Below are 17,573 nucleotides of genomic sequence, written 5' to 3'. Positions count from 1 at the left end.
AGTCTAATAGCCTCAGAAGGGCCTTACTGCTAATTGTTCTAACACTGAATCTTTTCCTTGGTGCTTTACTGTAGTAGAACTCATGTAGTGTAAGTTTTGCCTGAAGGTTGTTTTCTACTACAGGCAAGATCTGAAGAGCCATTAAGGCCCTGCAGCCATATTTTGCTGACTTTCTACTACCTTATTCCTGACATTTCTGTCTGCAATGTATTGAAGATTTTCATAAATGAAACAATGCAGGGCAGAGTAAAAATAAGTTTTGTTTTTTTTTAAATAATTCCTAAGTGACACCAATTAATACTGAAGATGTGCCTAGAGAAATGAAAATAATGGGAAAAAAACAAAAGTAATTTGTACAACATAATGTAAGTTTAAAGCAGCTAAAATAAATTAAATATGCTTCCTGGGAAGTAGATCTGTGAGGCTGAGATTTGTAAATAAGAACTGAAGATGCCTAATCAAGTTCCAGTGAACAGTCTGGCCTCCTGGAAGCAAGGAGGCAATTCAGAAGACTCACCAATCCCATATGCATTATAGAGGAAAGTATATCAAATGGTATTTGTTGGTTCTTGATGTTTGGAAGGGGTGTTACATCTAATGGACTGTCTGGCCTCGAGCAGGCTGTGCAGTACTTGCTGATGAGAGGGACCCAGCCAAACACATTACATGCTAACTTTCTTACGCAGCTCACAAACGATAAGAGTTTTTACCCACCTCTCCTGCCAGTCCTTCCCATAATGATTTGAGTTACATGTTTAAAGGGCATTTTGATTTTCAGTGAAAAGAGGCTTGAGGGTCATAGACACTTCGGTGAACATTGCATTGACTGGAGGGTCTCAATCTATATACCCAGACTTAAAACTACAACTGTATTTAAAAAGGGAAGTATCTGAAAAACATTTCCTCCCTCTTCATCTGCCAAATCCTGAACTCGAAGTTCGGTTGAAGGGAGTGGTGGTTTTAGATGGTTGAGGTGCTGGCAACGGTTGCAGGGGCAAACTCAGGACTTGGCAGGTATATAAAGGTAAAGGGATGAAATACGAAGCTTTTTCTGTGTTCCAGAGAAAGATGATGGATCTGAAAAAGAAAATAAAGCTTACTATATATCCAAAAATAATCCAGTAGGTTTGAATTCTGGAACTTTGAATGGGATTCTTATTACCCAGTGTGACCACAAATATTTATGTCACACCAGCCAATGTGGACGTCCATGTTTGTGTAGCAGTCTTTACAATCCTATAATGTCGTTCTTTCCTGTGTGAAGAGTTTTCATTTTCTTGCTTTGTTAATGAGACTCTGTGCATTCTTTCAGCCTTCCCTCTAACCCCCAAATTTGGGCTTCATTTATATTTCAGTCATTTAAGGCACTCTGTAAAAATGCTAATGTACAAAAAAAAAGTCTTAAAGGTGCCTAAGAAATCTCCTTTGACATATTTTATTACCAATTTTTCTTATGTGTTTTTCTTTCAATTATTTTAGCGAAGTTCCCACCTAATATAGTGAATATCCACGTGAAACATCCCCCTGAAGCCTCAGTTCAGATCCATCAAGTTTCAAGAATTGACAGCACATCAACAGGACAAAAAGCAAAAGTACCTCAGCCAGGACATCCACAGGTTTCTTACCAAGGTCTTCCGTATCAGAAGACCCAGAAAGGACATACTGCTTACACAAATCAACAACCCATTCCTCATATGTTTCCTGTTTCAGTTAAAACTCAGCTTGGGCGCTGCTTCCAGGAGACTGTTGGGACACAGGTAAGAAATATTTGCTAAGGCTTTTGAGACAGGTGGCTTTAAAATTATAAAAGAATGAAAAAAAGATTTCCGCCATTTGCTGAGAAAGGACGTACTTGACATTCTTTTCCAAAATAAAATAATTTTTGGGAATGTAAAACTTTTACAAAATAACACTTGTCTGAACCTCCTTCTCCTTCAAGCGCATGCCTTTATTTTCTGTCCTCTTGGATCCCTGACATTCTGATTTCAGTTATTCAAGCTGTAACTTCTCCATTTATAAACTATTTCTCCAAATAAAAAACCGTGACTGTAAATCCTAATTCCATCTCTCCTAATTTGAAGAACTAAGGTTACACCATCTTCCACAGCTTTTACTGTCCTTTGCTTTAATGAGTCTTTTTTCACGTGCATCTCAACAGGCAGTGTTATTCAAGGAGTTGCAGCTTTCATCAAAATTCCTCTTCAACAACTTCATGTGTTTTACAGTATTGAAAGTTAATGTTTTGAATCTATTGAATGGGACCATTGAATAGGGTAGAAAAATCAGAAAGCCAATTGAGTGTTTGCTAGAGTATTAAAACCTTAGTTCAGTTTAAAATGATATGATCACATCATGTTTTTACATAGGACTATTCGAAATTGCTCTTTCAGCTCTTGAAAGCACTTTAATAAGCAACACAGCGTTATCATTTTTGCATATTTGCATGTACGTAAATATACAGAGAGAGGAAAAAAGCATATGTGAAGAGATTGTAAAAACATCAGCAAGACCCTGGTACTTACTGCTTATCACCTTGCCAAAATTGAACTTTTGAGACTGATTTTTTTTTTATGCTCAATGTGTGCCTCAGGCTGAATTTTCTTGAGAGATTTCAGAAAAACCATTCACTTGTTCTGAGGGATGATGTTAGAAAAGGAATATGTTGTTTTACTCAGGGTAAAAAAAAAAAAAATGACAACTGTTCATTGAAGATTTGTACTGTCTGTATACTTTGAAGCAGAAACTTAAATTTATCATGAGGGTCACTCTACTTTTGATCCTTCCAGTAACATGCACCCAAATTTAGCCAATTTGCAGCATCTAAATATATATATATTTCCAGTGTATTACACAGATAATTGTTAGGTGTTGGCAGTAAAATTCTGCAAAGATTTCATCTGCAGAGGGCATGAGCTGCCTTCCCCTCAAAGGGACAGCGAAATGTCCTTTACAAGTGTTTCTTCTAGCTACAGTGAGCGCTGTGATGCCTAGCGTTAGAACCGACAGCAAGGAAATTTTCTCAACATATCACAGCTCCCAGCCAGCCCCAAAAGAAAATCAGAGGGAATAGACCTCACTCAGAGGAGCAAGGATCTTTGGAGAAGATCAGTGATGGGGGACAGGTAGGAGCAGAAGCAGGATGGAATCAGAAGCAGAGTGAGGGTAACATAGATGGCAGATCCCAAAGTAGTGATTTCAGTTACCTTCTGGAACCTCAAACTTAAATCAGTTCTTTAGTCTCGGTCGTTCTCTACCAGCTCCAAAGAACTGACTTTTTCCTGTAAAATGTTTTTCTCTTCTCCGTTCAGTGACTGGCTTGTGCAGAGTGTCGCAGCATTCCTACTTGTGTCATAATTCTAGTTTCAAGACTCATTGCTGTGGAATGAAAGATCCCCAAACCTGCTGAAGCTAGGCCATCACATGAGGGTGTTTTAAAATAATTAATACTGAAAAATGCTTTGGAAGAAGTAAATTTAAAAGTCATCATGCCCTAAAAATGTTTCTAGAAGACTAGAGTTAAGTTTGCCCATGGAACATTGGAGGCTGGTATTCATTAATAGTTGAATGCCTGATGTGGGATCACAGTGTTACACTGATGAGCTCCTCAGGCTTGTCTGCTTCGGGAATAGTGAAACCTTGAATTTGATCTTTGGCAAGTGTTGAAGCACATGTTCAATCTCTTACCTGTTATGCTGGATAAATTTCCTGTCTGTTCTTTCTGCCGCATGCATGTGTAAGGTATTTCAGATGAGATATCCAAAGCTTGCAGTGTGCTGTGCATGCCCCTCGCATTACAGTGGCTTTAAAACTAAAGCTTACTCATCACTCACCAGAGGACAGTTAATGTGCCCCTTTTAAAGGGGGAGAAAATGGGAAATATGCTTGCATTGCCCTCCTGCATGACTTGGAATAGTATTAAGTACTCAATCTCCATTTTTTATAATGTTTTTTCTCAGTATTCCCCTGGAAAAATGTGTGTGCTCTCAAAGGGTAGTGCCTCCTAGTTTAGAATAATGCATATTCTCATTTTTTGCAGATTTTGTTGATCCTTTCAGTGTCAGTCTTGGAAAACAGCATAGTAAGGATTTCAGAGGCCTTTTGTTATTTAATTTAATGGTTCAATTTAGAATTGGAGTTGTAGGGTGGCATTTTGTAGAACATTCATTTAAGACCTTGCCATAAATCTAGATTTAAGTGACTCATTCACCTTCAAACTTGGACCTGAAATGTTAATAGTTTCTTCCTGCAGTCAGACAATGCATATTATTTATTTGTATGTTAAATATACCTTGAACTGAGAAAGACACTTAATTTTTTTTTTTTTTTATTCTTAAACAGATCTATTCTAAAAGAACTTGGGTTTTTTGTTTCTTTCATATTTGCTTTGCCAGATATGAGGATTCTCTTTAATTTGTTCAGACAAGTTGCTAAACTGAGCTTTCCCTATTAGCAGCAGTGTGTTCCAAATCCTTTCTGGAGTTTATGCTGGATAATTTTGGTATCCTTACTTTTTTTCAACAATCATCAGTGTTTATACATCTTTTTGCAGGGTGGATTGTATATTTGGCTTCAGAAATGTTTTATTAAATATCCTGGGATCAGAGGTGACTTTATAGAGCAGACTGAGGGAAGGATATGTGTGTGGCCACTTGTAGGCAAATCAATCAAGTTAATAAAGACTTTGCCGAACTTATTTTCGGTCCAAGCTAAAAGCACAGGATTAAAACAGTACCAAAATCTCTACTGCGGTTTTGTGCGTATGTAACCTCTTCCATTCTATGTTTCTCTCCATCTTCTTCCTTGAATTTCAGCTGGTCTTTCAATTTCAAATCCTCTGATTTTAATGCTTTTTTTTTTTTTTCACAACCTTCTGTGGAATATTTTTCATCTCCCAACACATTCTTCCTCACCCCACCTTAGTTAAATTCCTTTCATGTGCCTCATTCCAAAACAGTAGTCCTGCAGAAACCGTAGGATCGTTGCTCTACTCAAATCCCATGGTAGCCAGGGCGTATTTTCTGCAGTGTATCTCCAACCGTTGAACTTAGTGACTGGAGCCACCCCTGAAGTTTGGAAGGCATTAAGGTACAGATAGTTGAAGAATATGGGTGTATTCTCAGGCTTACAGTCACTCCTAATTAACAACACAGAAATCCTGTTAGATCTCCTGTTCGCTCAGTTGTCTGTGGTATCGTAAGTGAGTATAACCAAAGGCAGCCACGAGAAAGGGTAGTAAAAGATGTGTGAAAAGATGTCAATATACAAGCCTAGAAGGACAGGAGGAGAGAAGGAGGGGCTCGAGGAGTGAAATCTCCTATTTTAATTGGAAAGATAAATAAAGATGTATATTTTTGTAAATACTTATAAACATGTATGTATGTGTTACTTAATTGTAGCTGTTTTCTGAAGTGTCCTCAGCACTGGGAAATAAAGAGGAAAGAGGAGCTATGAAAGTGGTATTACTGTGTCAATTTTTAAAAAGTAATATAGGAAGCAAATAGTATTCTGGATGGTTCTCTTTTCCACTCCAGTCAATTCACTTTTCCTGGCTGCCTCTCTCTTCTCTGAGTCAAACACTTAGCAATTATATCCCCTCTGGGAGATGTTAACGATGATTGCTCCAAGATAGCTTACCATGTTACATGATAGCTTACTATGGTATGTTGCATACAAAAGTTGTGGTTCATCAAATGCTTTCCTAGCACCAAAAAAATTTTTGCAGAGTGTATCATCAACTGGCAGTTAAGCTGCCGGCCAGAACTTAGTGTTGTCATAAAAGTATAAGAAACAAACCTTTACCTAAACTTGCACCTTATTATACAGAAAATTATGTTGAGAAAATAGAGACTTGAAGTTGGGAAACAGATAGAATGGACAAAAATCTCACTTAAGATTGAGAACAGTAGATTCGTGGAGAGCACTGTGTGTCACGGTGCCTTCAAAAGCTGGAGACTGGACATAGTGTCCTGCAAGGAAATCCAGGGAGTCGGTCATTTTAGAGGGTAGATCTAGATTAGGAAGATTAGGTAGATTTAGATATTAGGAAGAAATCTTTCCTGTGCGGGTGGTGAGACACTGGCCCAGGTTGCCCAGAGAAGCTGTGGATGCCCCATCCCTGGAGGGGTTCAAGGCCAGGCTGGATGAGGCTTTGAGCAACCTGGGCCAGTGGGAGGTGTCCCTGCCCATGGCAGGGGGGTTGGAACTCAATGATCTTTAAGGTCCTTTCCAACCCAAACCATTCTGTGATTCTGTGATTGTATTTATCTTCTTTAATTACTCATTTTCAGCTGCTTTTCATTTTAATTCTAATAAAAATGCCTTTATAATGACACAGGATATCTTGTTATTTCCCAAAATACTTCTAACAGTGTCAGTGGTGCACCTAGTAAAGATTGTGTTGGTAGTCTCAAGTCCTGTTAATTTTGCATATGATTACTTTGCATTTAAGTTGAGAAGAGAATGCCTACTATCTGTCAAAATTCATATAAAGAGAATCGGGTACGACATTTTTCCCCCCTTAAGATCAATTTGAAGTGTCTACTAAGTATATGCATGTGTTTTCCTGTGGTTACTGCATTTCAGTATTTTGGCTAAAGAAGTCTTTTTTCTCAAAAATTAATTTGGTCTCTTTTTTTGCTTAACTGTAAAAAGGGAAGCATTTTTTGTAAAGCAACAAAAAATTGAAGAAGCTGGTATTTCCAAATTTCTCTAAGGCAGGCTCTTTCTGACCAGATTCACAAGTAATGCTGTTCTCTTCAGTAGATGTTTTTGAGTATCAGTTTTACTGAGGGAGACTTCTGGTGATCTCAGCATCTCTAATATAAAAGCAAAATTAAAAAAGACTTGTTATTCTCAAGAGAGACAGACATTGAAGTTGCTTGCCTGTCTGAAGGCAACATGTGCCAAAATGTCCAGAAGAGCAACTGGCCAAGAAGGCACGTCTGCCCATGCTTGTGTATTCGTCCCCGCTGTCCCCCAGTTGGGCTGGTGTGACTGCTGGAGGGAGCTGGGCTGCTCTCTGAAGTGATCACTGAAAGAATTTCATAAATATCATCTTCTGATTCCCCCTTTTTGTTCCAGGTGTTTTACATTCGGGTCAGTTCCAGGCTGCAGTGTTGGAGGGATATGTTCCGCTCCTCGCTTGTCGGTTGTTTGCTGAATGATGCTTTGTGCTTCCCTTGCAAAGCACTCTGAAAGGTGTTGCTGTATTTGTCACAGCTCTGCTGAGAAGGATGCCTGAATTACAGTTGTTGAAGTGAAATTTGGTGTATTATAATACTACTTTGGAAAATCATATTAAAAAACCCCAAAATATACCACCTATAGCAGACAATAGAAGCATATTTTGATATTTTTTTTAAAATAAATTAAGCTAAATAACATTAATGGAGAATGCTAGTAAAGACTTTATTTAAAATTATAAAGGCTGTCCATTTTTCAGGGTGATCAAAACCCTCACATAGGCATTCAAATGAGTTTCAAATGCTGCTTAGTTCTGCTAAATAACAAGTATGTCTGATAAACGGATGTTACCTGATCAGCATCTTTCGTGGGATAAATTGCTGTGGAAACAGTTTCTTTAATACTGTGTTCCAGTAATATCTTTTACAGGAACGTTTGTTTTGATTTGAGCAACACCCTTCTCTCTGCTCCCAGGCTTGGTAGAAAACAAAATAAACCAAGTGATAGGTGGCAGCTGGAAAAAGTCAGAAATTGTCAACATCGTATCATGATAAAGATTCTGCCTGCGGATCATTAAGCGTTCACTTAACTGTGTTCGCACAAGGGCATACACTGATCATGTACTGTGCTTTGAGAATATACATGAAGTTTTTGGAACTGGGCTTAGATCACTGAGTTTTTCACGATGAAAACATAAAGGCATCAAAGTTTTTAAGTTAGAAATCGGAGCAGCAAAATGTGTTGATAGGTCATAATGCTTAACCTAATGTTTCGATACTACTGTGTGCCATGGGATCGTAGTGGATGTAGTCTGGAGGAGGTGACAGTAGTAATACGCTGGTTGGGGTTATTCATTCAACTGTATAAATATCTCTGTTGAACTTCAGATTTAACAAAACATTTCCTGTGGAGGTAAACTTCAGGTATTTTTGACAGCTGTATGAAATGAACTTCCCTATTTGTATTCTTCAGGCAGGAGAAAATGACACAAGTAAAATTCTGTGCTGCATACTGATACTTTTTCTCTTAGAGCACTTTTGAAACCTTTTTTGCTTTAGGATAGTCTTAAAAATACCATCTCATAAAATAAAATAACTGTCTGGAATTCCTTGAAGCTCATGGTTTGGCTTCTGAAGTTTTTAAACAAATAGACTGTCAGAAATCAGTGTGGATTCATTTCTAGGATTAATGCTTCATTCGCAATAGATTCTTCACAAGATCAATACCCTGAAATATCAGAAGATTAAAGATGTATCAGATACCAAAACCACCAAACATTGTTTTAATTACTCAAATAGAAGAAAGCTGGATAATTTTTACTTGCCTATGAAGAATGTTCTGCTTAAGCCAAAACAAATTCTTTACCAGTTCTTTTAGAAAGTCTGGAAGTATTTAAGTTTCTCTGCTCTGCTTATGAGACAATGCCTGTTAGTGAGCCAGTGCTACATTCTGTAAAGCTCTTCATCAGCAACAACCTGTCCTTCAGCTGGTCAGTAAGCTAATTAAGTCTGTTTGCTAATTGTTTCAGTCATACAGTTTATTGAGTTTGAGGTTTCTTACACGCCTATAGGAAAAAAAGGAAGCACCAATCCAAGGTCTGTGCCTGTTGAATAGTTTACAGAAAGTTGAACAGTGTATCCATTCACTTCTGCTATTGTGGTATGTGAAATGCAGTCGTTTGAGCTGAATCCCAGAGTCATTAGCTATTAACTCAGGCACAGCACCTATCGATTTCAATCCTAGTTAATCATGTGGCACTCCTTTATTTATGCCTGTATTGTGGTTTTAACTAACAGCTCGTGACAGGGATTTGCAGAGGGGTCACGCAGGAGTGGGAGTCCCAGGAAATGTTTGTGGTCCTTTGGCCAGAATCCGCTGTGCTTGCCCTGAGACTAATTGCCAGACCGGGCTCTGCTCTGCGCTTTACAGGGAGCTGAATAAATTCCTTCTACTGCCTCAGCAGAGGGATTTCGAGGATATAATCCTTCCTTTTCCCTGCCATTGGAAAACACATGAAACCCTGGTGGCAGTGCACAACTCAAGTACTGTTAGCACTCCAGGACTGTGGAAATGGAGCAGAGGCTGGAGTCAGGACAGAGGAACAAAGAGGTGATGTGGCTTGGGGTGGCCTTTGTGCACCAGCACAGGGTCAGCCAGAATTTCAGTCTACCAGTGGGAATAGTCAGTACTTCCTTCAGTTATATAAAATATTGGCATATAAGCCCAGGCACGCATGGGGAAAAATATGTGGATTCGAAACAATACTTGCAGTGTCTGTGAGTGCTTTACCCAGGAAGAACTTTGTTTTATAGCAGTACCATGTGTGCCTCGTACTGCTGCTTAGTGCTGAGCCTCTTTCAGCACATTTGAGCTCTTTTATACCAATCCTTCATGACTTCTTTGCCTTCTGAACCAGTAGGAATTATCTCCAAATCATAAGCTCATGACAGAGGTATCATTCATGAAAATCTGTGCTTTTTTCCAGAAGCCCTCAGGAATACAGGCCAGATTGGTTTAAAATGTGTGTGGATGATGGATAGAAAAATGTAAACCTAAGCTTAGGGAATGGCATCACCTTCATTCATAGTGCAAGCTGTGTGCTCGTGTTTAGCTTCCCTGCTTATTTTAGGCTCATACTTACGTGTTTGAGTTGTGTTGAATGGTGAGACAAACTAAAAATAGTTATGGATTCCCCCAAGTGACTTTTGCAGTCACTTGTGACTCAGAGACTGGAACAGGCTGTCTGAAGAGCCAATGAGTTCTGCTCAGTGGTAGGAAGCGGGGAAGGCTTTTGAAGTGGATAGAAATCACCTAGAAGTTTTTGAGACCTGTAGAAACTGAGCTTCAGTTCATTGATGCTCAGAGTTTGTCAAAGGGAGGAGCTTCTTAAACTGTAGATGGCCAGGAAACAGTTTGTGCAGTGCCATGAGTGTTGAAAGTATCTGCAGCACTATTAGATGTACCAGAAAAATTGGGGTTTATTAGCCGTAGAAGAACTCTCTGTTTCTGCTTGGCTTAGGACTTTGCAGAGCAGTCATTTTTTCTGTTGCATAGCTCCAAAATTACACAGATCTTACACCACTAGGAGCCCCATGTGGCAGTTGCTTTTCCTCGCTGGCCAGTTTCTACAATGATCTGGACATTAACCAAATTATCATTGATTCTTCAAGCTTTAATTCACCATAGAGGCAGTGGGAGCAGCAGCTTTAGTCATTGCCAGTTTTTACTGACAGGCCTACAAACCACAGTTGCCAGATGACTCAGACTTTGGCATTCTTATTTTTGCTCATGGTTTTTATATGGAAATTTGAAAAAGTTAAGGCCACAGAGATCATGATTTTCAGTAGTGTGCAAATGCTGTAGCACCACACCTAAACTAAAAGTGGGCTTTAGTCCATCTTCTTCCTCCTCTTTTTTTTCTTTTTTTCTTTTTTTTGGGGGGTTGTTTTGTTTTGTTTTATATGCTTTTAATTTATTATTGTTAAGGGACACCTATTCTGGGGAAAAAGAAAAAAAAAAAACAAGGACCAGTTCATGCTGGCATGTTGGTTCTCACGTTAGTGGGGTCTTGCCTTGACACACACAAGCTGCTGGGATGTGTCCTTGGGGCTTGTGACCTTTCAGAGGAGCACTGGGTGTTAGATAATGTGCCTTGCTGCCCGAATGCTCCGTTTCTGAGATCATAAGGGGAGGTGCAGCACCAGCCTGGAGTCCTCCCACCTCTTTTGGGAGAGAGGAGAGCTGTAAAACTGAGGCACGAGGTGGGGAGAAGAGTCAAGTGCAGACTGGTTTAGCTGACTCTCAATAGTAGCCACAGTATCCGACTTCAGTAAGGAGCTTTTCTGTCTTTGCAGAAGCAGTCTGAGCTCTAGGAAAGGATTTGAGCAGCTGGCATAAAGTAAAACTGAGTAGCTGTGATTATAAATAAAGTAAAATGGTCCTTCCTAGAGCATGCTCACCTGGGATGTGGGCTGGGAAACAGCATTGTGTAAAGACATAACGTGAATTCTCTAAGGTTTTAGGGCAGCCACTTGGAGGAGACATGAGAATACTCTCTGGCTGAAAGATTTTTGAGCTTCTGGGAAGTACAGCAAGATCTGTATATTATTTAGCTAGAGGCAGTTGAAAGAACTAGTTCCAGTTTTGAAAACAGCCGAGCTGCTGCTGCAGAGAGTTGTGCAGAATTCCCTGCTTGTGCATCTCGATGGCCTTTGGGAAGTGCCAGGAACATGGGAAGATTTGTCACAAGACCGTCTGCAGATGGTTGTGTGAAAATAGAGTCCTCAAGTTGCACAGTAACTGAACAGTCTCTTTTAACCTGTTTGACCGCTCTGTTCTTTGTGCTGTTCATCTGCCACCCTAAAATGAGGCTCAGAGCACAAGTGGTGCTACCCCACGTAGGGTGATGTGCAGAGGCGCACCGTAGCTTTGTTAACTTGCTGTGGTGCTAAAAGCTCCGTTTTACTGGAGAGACTGGCTGTCACTGGGACAGAGGATGCTCCCAGCTCCTCACACATCCCTTGACATACATGTAAGCTTCACATGCAGCAGGTTACACATTGCAGTTTGATGCTGAACTAGTGCTGCTTTTGATTTGTTGTTGAGATATTTCAGGAGGTGCCAGAGAAAGGGGCAGAGAAGATGGCTGGGATGATGCCTTGCCAGCCCTCCCCGTGCCAGGAGGGGACCCTCTGATGAGGGATAGCCCGCTCTCCTGTTAGCAGGCACACCGTGAAGCTACACAGAGTAACTTTGTGCTTCAGAAACATCCTTGACTCACAGGTGTCAGTACGATTAAGTGCACACTGGAGAAATTTTGGGAAGGCTGGAGGAAGCCATTAGTGCCTGTGCATTCGGCATGCATCCCCACTGCAGAGCGACCGGGTTATCGGACAAAGGGAAAGCGACCTGTGCCGTCGGGTGAACCAGCTTATCTTCAGCTGCAAGCTAAGCAGCAGTGAGCGTTTGGGTCAGAGGTTTGTATGCTGTCAGGAAGGAAAGTTAGATTAGGGGAGGTCTGTTCACTGCGTACGGAGGATTCACACTTCAGCACATTTGAAATGTTTGCTGCACTGCCTATTTATATCGGCGTTTGCTGTAAAAGTGTTACCAAGTGCAGCTGTTGTGCACTTCCATTTTATACCTAATTGATGGGATTAGATATATTTTTTTAATGTCTGCATCTCAGAAAGACATTTAAGCTTTTTTTACCATGCAAAATGGAAGAAAATTGCCAAAGTCAATAATGTAACTAGTACCTTGTAAGCTTCTGACAATTAGTATTATTATTAATAAAAAGCATAATAAGTATATTCTTGATCGGGGGGGAAAGGAATATTGACCTCAGAAATTATTGCAAGATTAATTTAAATATTTGCATGGGAAAGAGACACTTATTTGGAATAACACCAACATCACTAACTTCAGCTTCAGTTTTCTTACCTGTGTTACCTTCTTCAGTACCTGGACAGCAGAATCTGTGATTATGATTTGGCAGCTTTGAGCAAATGGTGAGAAACATTAAACAGAAGTTGTCAAGAAGTTGAAAATTTTTAATAGGAAATAATATTATAGAAATCACAGTTATACTTTTTGTTTTCTCCAAGAGTGTAATTAGAGAGGTATTTGAGATAATTTATACAGCTTTTGAGAAAGTGAACAAGCATGTTTTTATGAGGAAAAATGTAGGGAATAGGTGCCAATGATGAGTTACTACCTTGGAAATATACTCCCTCGTTCCTATGACACTCTTCTGTTTCTTTATCCTTTTAAAGTTGACACAGGGGAAAATAGTAATGTCACCTGTTTTTCTCATGCCTGTGTACAGAGCCATTGCAATGCATGGACGCTGTTTGAGTTCAGCTAAGAGCTCCAGTGAATCTTCAGTGTATCAGCATGAGCTTGACCCAAGACGACTGATAAAGAACATTGTGCTTAGAAGCGAGCGTCATACAGTATCACTAACCGGAGTATTCTTTACCTGACTATTCCAGTGTGGCAAAGCACTTCCTGGCCTTTCCAAGCAAGAAGACTGCTGTGGAACCGTGGGTACTTCCTGGGGTTTTAACAAATGCCAGAAATGTCCCAAGAAGCCGTGTAAGTGCTATTTTGTTGATATTCTCTGGATCAGTTTATGGCTTTTTTTTTTTTTTTTCCCCTCAAGTAGTATTAAAAAAAAAAACAAAAAAAACAAAAAAAAAACCCAACAAAAAAAGAACCTAGTAGAAAGATTATGTTGTGGTTTGATTAGGGACAGGTTGCAGAAACGGGAGTTCTCCTGCATGCCAGCAGAGTTACAATACACAGGCACTCAGCGCAGCCAGCAAAGTTAACGTTGTTGGGTTTTTTTCCCCTTCATCCTCCTTGAAGTCAGTGATGCAGTGTTGCGTTTCCTCAGTGTAGGAAGGATAGTGACATTGAATTATCTTGCCTCTTCCAGCTGGATTTATTTTTTAAAACTTTGCACAGAAACGTTGAGTTATAGAGGCGCCAGTTACTGCTTGGAGAGAATGCAGTGACCTCTTGGGACTGCAGATGAACTTTCAAGTTTGGAGCCAAAGCTTTCCAGGCTCTAAATTGTCAGTTACATTTGTTTGCTGGTTTTGAAATATCTTCCTCCACGATTAAGCAGTAACAAAGACTTTCTTCACTGTTTTGTTATTATTTGACATTGTATTAAAACAAGGACAAAATTTCAAAGTATTTGCACGATAGGTGAAGCTAGACTCCCAGACTTTTAGTGAATGACAGTATTGTTTCACAGGAATAGTCATACTTCTGTGTCATGTCATATTTTTGTCACTAAATGAAAGATGAGAGAAGATAATGTAATCTCTGTTTTGCAGGTGGAGTGGACCTGCATTTAGTGGGCCAAAAATAGGGCAGGGCTTTGCAGTCATTCTTACCCAGGTCTTCCAAACCCCTGTTATTCGTACAGGTGGCAACACTGGAAACATGTCAGTTTGATTTTTTTGAAGTGTATTTTTGTTCTCAAATCTTAATGTGGATGGAAATATAATTCCAGCAGAAAACCTGCTCTTACTACTACTTCTCTGACTCCTCTTCCCACAGGGGGCTCTGATATAAATTTATGCTGACTCAGTCTGATCTGCTGGTTTAGGAAGTATATAATTTTGTCTTTTGGAGTATGTTTATCTTCTGATGTGCTTCCGAAAGCGAGCCTCGTTGAGGTCTTTGAGGGCCCTAGTTAATAAAAGATTCATGTATCTACACTTCCACCCCTGTAGCACGTAAATACAATTTCTAACAGAGACGTGCCTTCTGTATTGGTGTGTGGATTGTGAAATGTGTCCTGATGTTATAGCTTTCCCCAAAGAAGTAGCAATTTGACTACAACAGAAAGTCTTGTTCATCAGAAGCTTGTGAGTGTGCGGAATGTTGCTTAGTGGGCGTAGGTGTGCCATGAGAAAAATCATGAAAGCCTGAAATGTGCTCCAGCCAAAAACTGGTTGGAACTACTAATAAAAAATTTTGGTGCCTGGTTTGAAGGGAAGCCCATTTGCTATTTCTTCATAGCTCAGGTAAAACACCGCTCGTCTCAGCCTGGAATCCACAAGGGACAACGTGTTGATCAGGCAGCTGCTTCGTGCCAACATGCTCGGCATGATGTTGAGAGCAGGCAAACAGGGAAACATTGGGACAAACCATGTCTGAAATCCTGGTCCCCAGATGCCTCCTAGCTGGGTGCAGAGAAGTGCCTGAACGTACCCTAAAACCTCTCCTGAAGGGAAGTCCACCACTCTTTTTTCAAAACTCTGTGTAAGACATTATTTTTTGAAATGCTAATGAGATGATCGCTGTCCTTTTTATAATAAAAGCTTAATGGCTAGTACACTTCTCAAGATGGGGCAATCCAGTTTTCCTTTATAGGCCAGGAGAATTTCTAATCTACATTGTATACCTATGAGGAGATGCCCTAACCTGTAAAATGTAGAAACAATTCTTGGAACAGGACTGGGAACCCAGTCTCTGTAATTACATATGGTATGAGTCATGCTCACTGCTGCTTTCTGGCTCAATCTGAAGGTGTTTTTTGGAATGTAACTGTATGATTTCAAGGGGAGACAGAGAATGTTGCCACTTGGAATAATCCTGTCCTTGTGATTAAAGCATTCCTGGAAAGTAAGGGTTTGTATCTCCTAAACAAAATGGGACACATTTCTCATCTTTCTAGGTGGGAGCTGTCACTGTACATTAGTGTTTTAAGAAGGGAGGAGGAGATGGGTGCACTGTCTGTTTTCTTGAGTTTAAAATACAGTGTCATCTACCACTACATTATATCAAGAGCATGATTTGGTAGGTGCATGCTTCAAGAATATCCACTGAATCTGTCAGGAAGCTTTGGTAGAGGTATATCAATTTTCTTTGTCTAGATTTGATTTAGGAATGGGTTAAGCACGATGCTATTCAATCGTGCCGGGAGTTACGGCTGCATGGGTGTAAATGGTGAATTTTCAGATTTCTGAGAACTTAAGGTGATAAATTTGGAGTGTTGCAGGAGTTTAACTGATCTTACAGCATCTTGGAATTTTATAGAAGTTCAGTTTGAACTTGGGCACACAGCTTTCAAATCTGTTTTGAATCTGGGCACAGGTGTCAAATTAAGCCTCATGTCAGGATCAAAGTGTTACCCTTCTGTAGAGCAAACAATTTCCAGAGATAAATGTGAATTTATTATAAGATTTAAAGAAAGTGTGGAGTGGTTGCTTAAGGATTTCTATTTCATCAAGTATTTTTTTTACAATAATGAGAATGTTTCAGTGGTAAAAAGAGTAAGCATATAAATATATATATATACAAATATACATATATATGCCTATGATATTGGATGGAAAAACTTGGAAGTCAAGTAAATTATTAGTAAGTTATCAGTTAAGTGATGTCCATGGTAGTGTCTCATCAGGCAAAGTTAGTCCCACGTCAGTCCCGTGTAATTTTGACCTGTTCTGATTCTTCACTAAGTTGGTATTAACCTTCTTATCGTAGACTTTTTGGAAGCAAACAGACTTCCTTTGGCTTTTTTGGTTTTACGCTTCATAAACTTAATTTAAGATTGATCTGGTTTTATAATAATATGTAATCAGGTTGCGTTTAACATGATCTCCCACGAAACTCACTTCAGCAAAATATTTAAGCATACACTTCAGTCTCATTAGCAGGCACTGTCCTTCTCTCTTGAGTCGGCTACTTAAGGATGTGCATAAGTTTGCGCGTGTCTTGTTCCCATGGGCTTTGTCACTTTGTAAAGGTCCTTGCCTATTTTGGGTAATAGCCACTGCTCAGAGCTTCTGTCTTGTTGCAAAGTCAACTGCCTTGGACTGAGGCAGCTCCCATGGCTGTAAGTTCACAGGTTATTCAGTATCACTGAAAAACAACAGAAGAAATTACGGAACGAATCTCTGTTTTCGAGGGCTTCTCCAGAAGATGACCTTTAAGATCAAGTGCATTTCTGTGTTACATGGGCAATGTTATGATTGTTCAGGCTTCTTGCTAACAGTTAATAATTACAAACAGATTGTCTAAATGAGTAAAGGCTCAGTAATGCAGGACCCTGGAAAAGGGCTGGCGTAGTGTATGGGCTGGTGTTCTTTCTCTGTTTTACTCCGCCAGGTGCAGGGTACCCTTCCTGCCCACAGTCAGAGACACTGTCGTGGGTTTAGTGTGAATTGAATCAGATCTGTAACAGCAAACACAGACACGATAGGACATGAGTGCAGTTATCAATCTGACTCTGCCAACGTGAACATTAGGAGTTTCATTGGCAGTTTTGGGGACCAGGAGTAGGCTAATGCATTGTGCTTTTACTCATCTCACCTTCAACTTTAGCTGGTTTTAATAGGAACATTGCGAAAAGATTGGAGCTGCCTTGAAAATAAACGTGTAGCTGCCACTTTATGGTGAGAGGTGAAATCGTCAAATTTTAATTTGTGTTACAATGATTGTAGTCCATGTAGAAGGTGGAAAGTATGTGTTCAAAAATTTAAGAACATTGTTGCTGTATATTGAACCATACTATTTTAGTGTTTTACCATTTTGTCACTTTAGGTAATCTCTAAGGAGAATCCTAATGTTTTCATTAAGCAATTATTTTAAATAATTCTCAGAAACTGGAAATAAAACGATCTCACTCCAAAAACTGCTACTCAAGATCATCACTTAAATTTTTCCAAAGAAAAGGAAAAGTTTTAGAACTAATGAAAATAATTATCTTTATTTTTTTCCGCCCTTACAGTCAACCAGTTTTCAGTTTTTAACTAAGCTGCAGGGATAGATGTGCAATGCAGGCATTATATGTGAAGTGAAGCCAATTGAAAACATTATCTCACTCCGTTGTTCTGTCTTATTTGACAGTTTATATACAGTAAAGATGA

At 39.6% G+C, this 17,573-nt stretch overlaps 1 protein-coding gene across 1 annotated transcript in view; it reads left to right on the top strand.

Annotated features, from left to right (window-relative positions):
* Nucleotides 1-17,573, top strand: part of LOC104466243 (latent-transforming growth factor beta-binding protein 1-like) — a gene marked incomplete at its 3' end in the record, with an annotated part of 108,524 nt that overhangs the window by 70,660 nt on the left and 20,291 nt on the right. The window contains exons 5-6 of the mRNA XM_010079603.1: nucleotides 1,480-1,757; nucleotides 13,176-13,278. Coding sequence (XP_010077905.1) covers nucleotides 1,480-1,757; nucleotides 13,176-13,278 — 381 coding nt within the window. The remainder of the gene's footprint in view (nucleotides 1-1,479; nucleotides 1,758-13,175; nucleotides 13,279-17,573) is intronic.

Source organism: Pterocles gutturalis, unplaced genomic scaffold (genome assembly GCF_000699245.1).
Source record: "Pterocles gutturalis isolate BGI_N339 unplaced genomic scaffold, ASM69924v1 scaffold11214, whole genome shotgun sequence".
In the NCBI taxonomy this organism is placed as follows: Eukaryota; Metazoa; Chordata; class Aves; order Pterocliformes; family Pteroclidae; genus Pterocles; species Pterocles gutturalis.
Note: the sequence above shows the minus strand (reverse complement) of the source record. Positions and strands in the feature narration are given on the sequence as shown.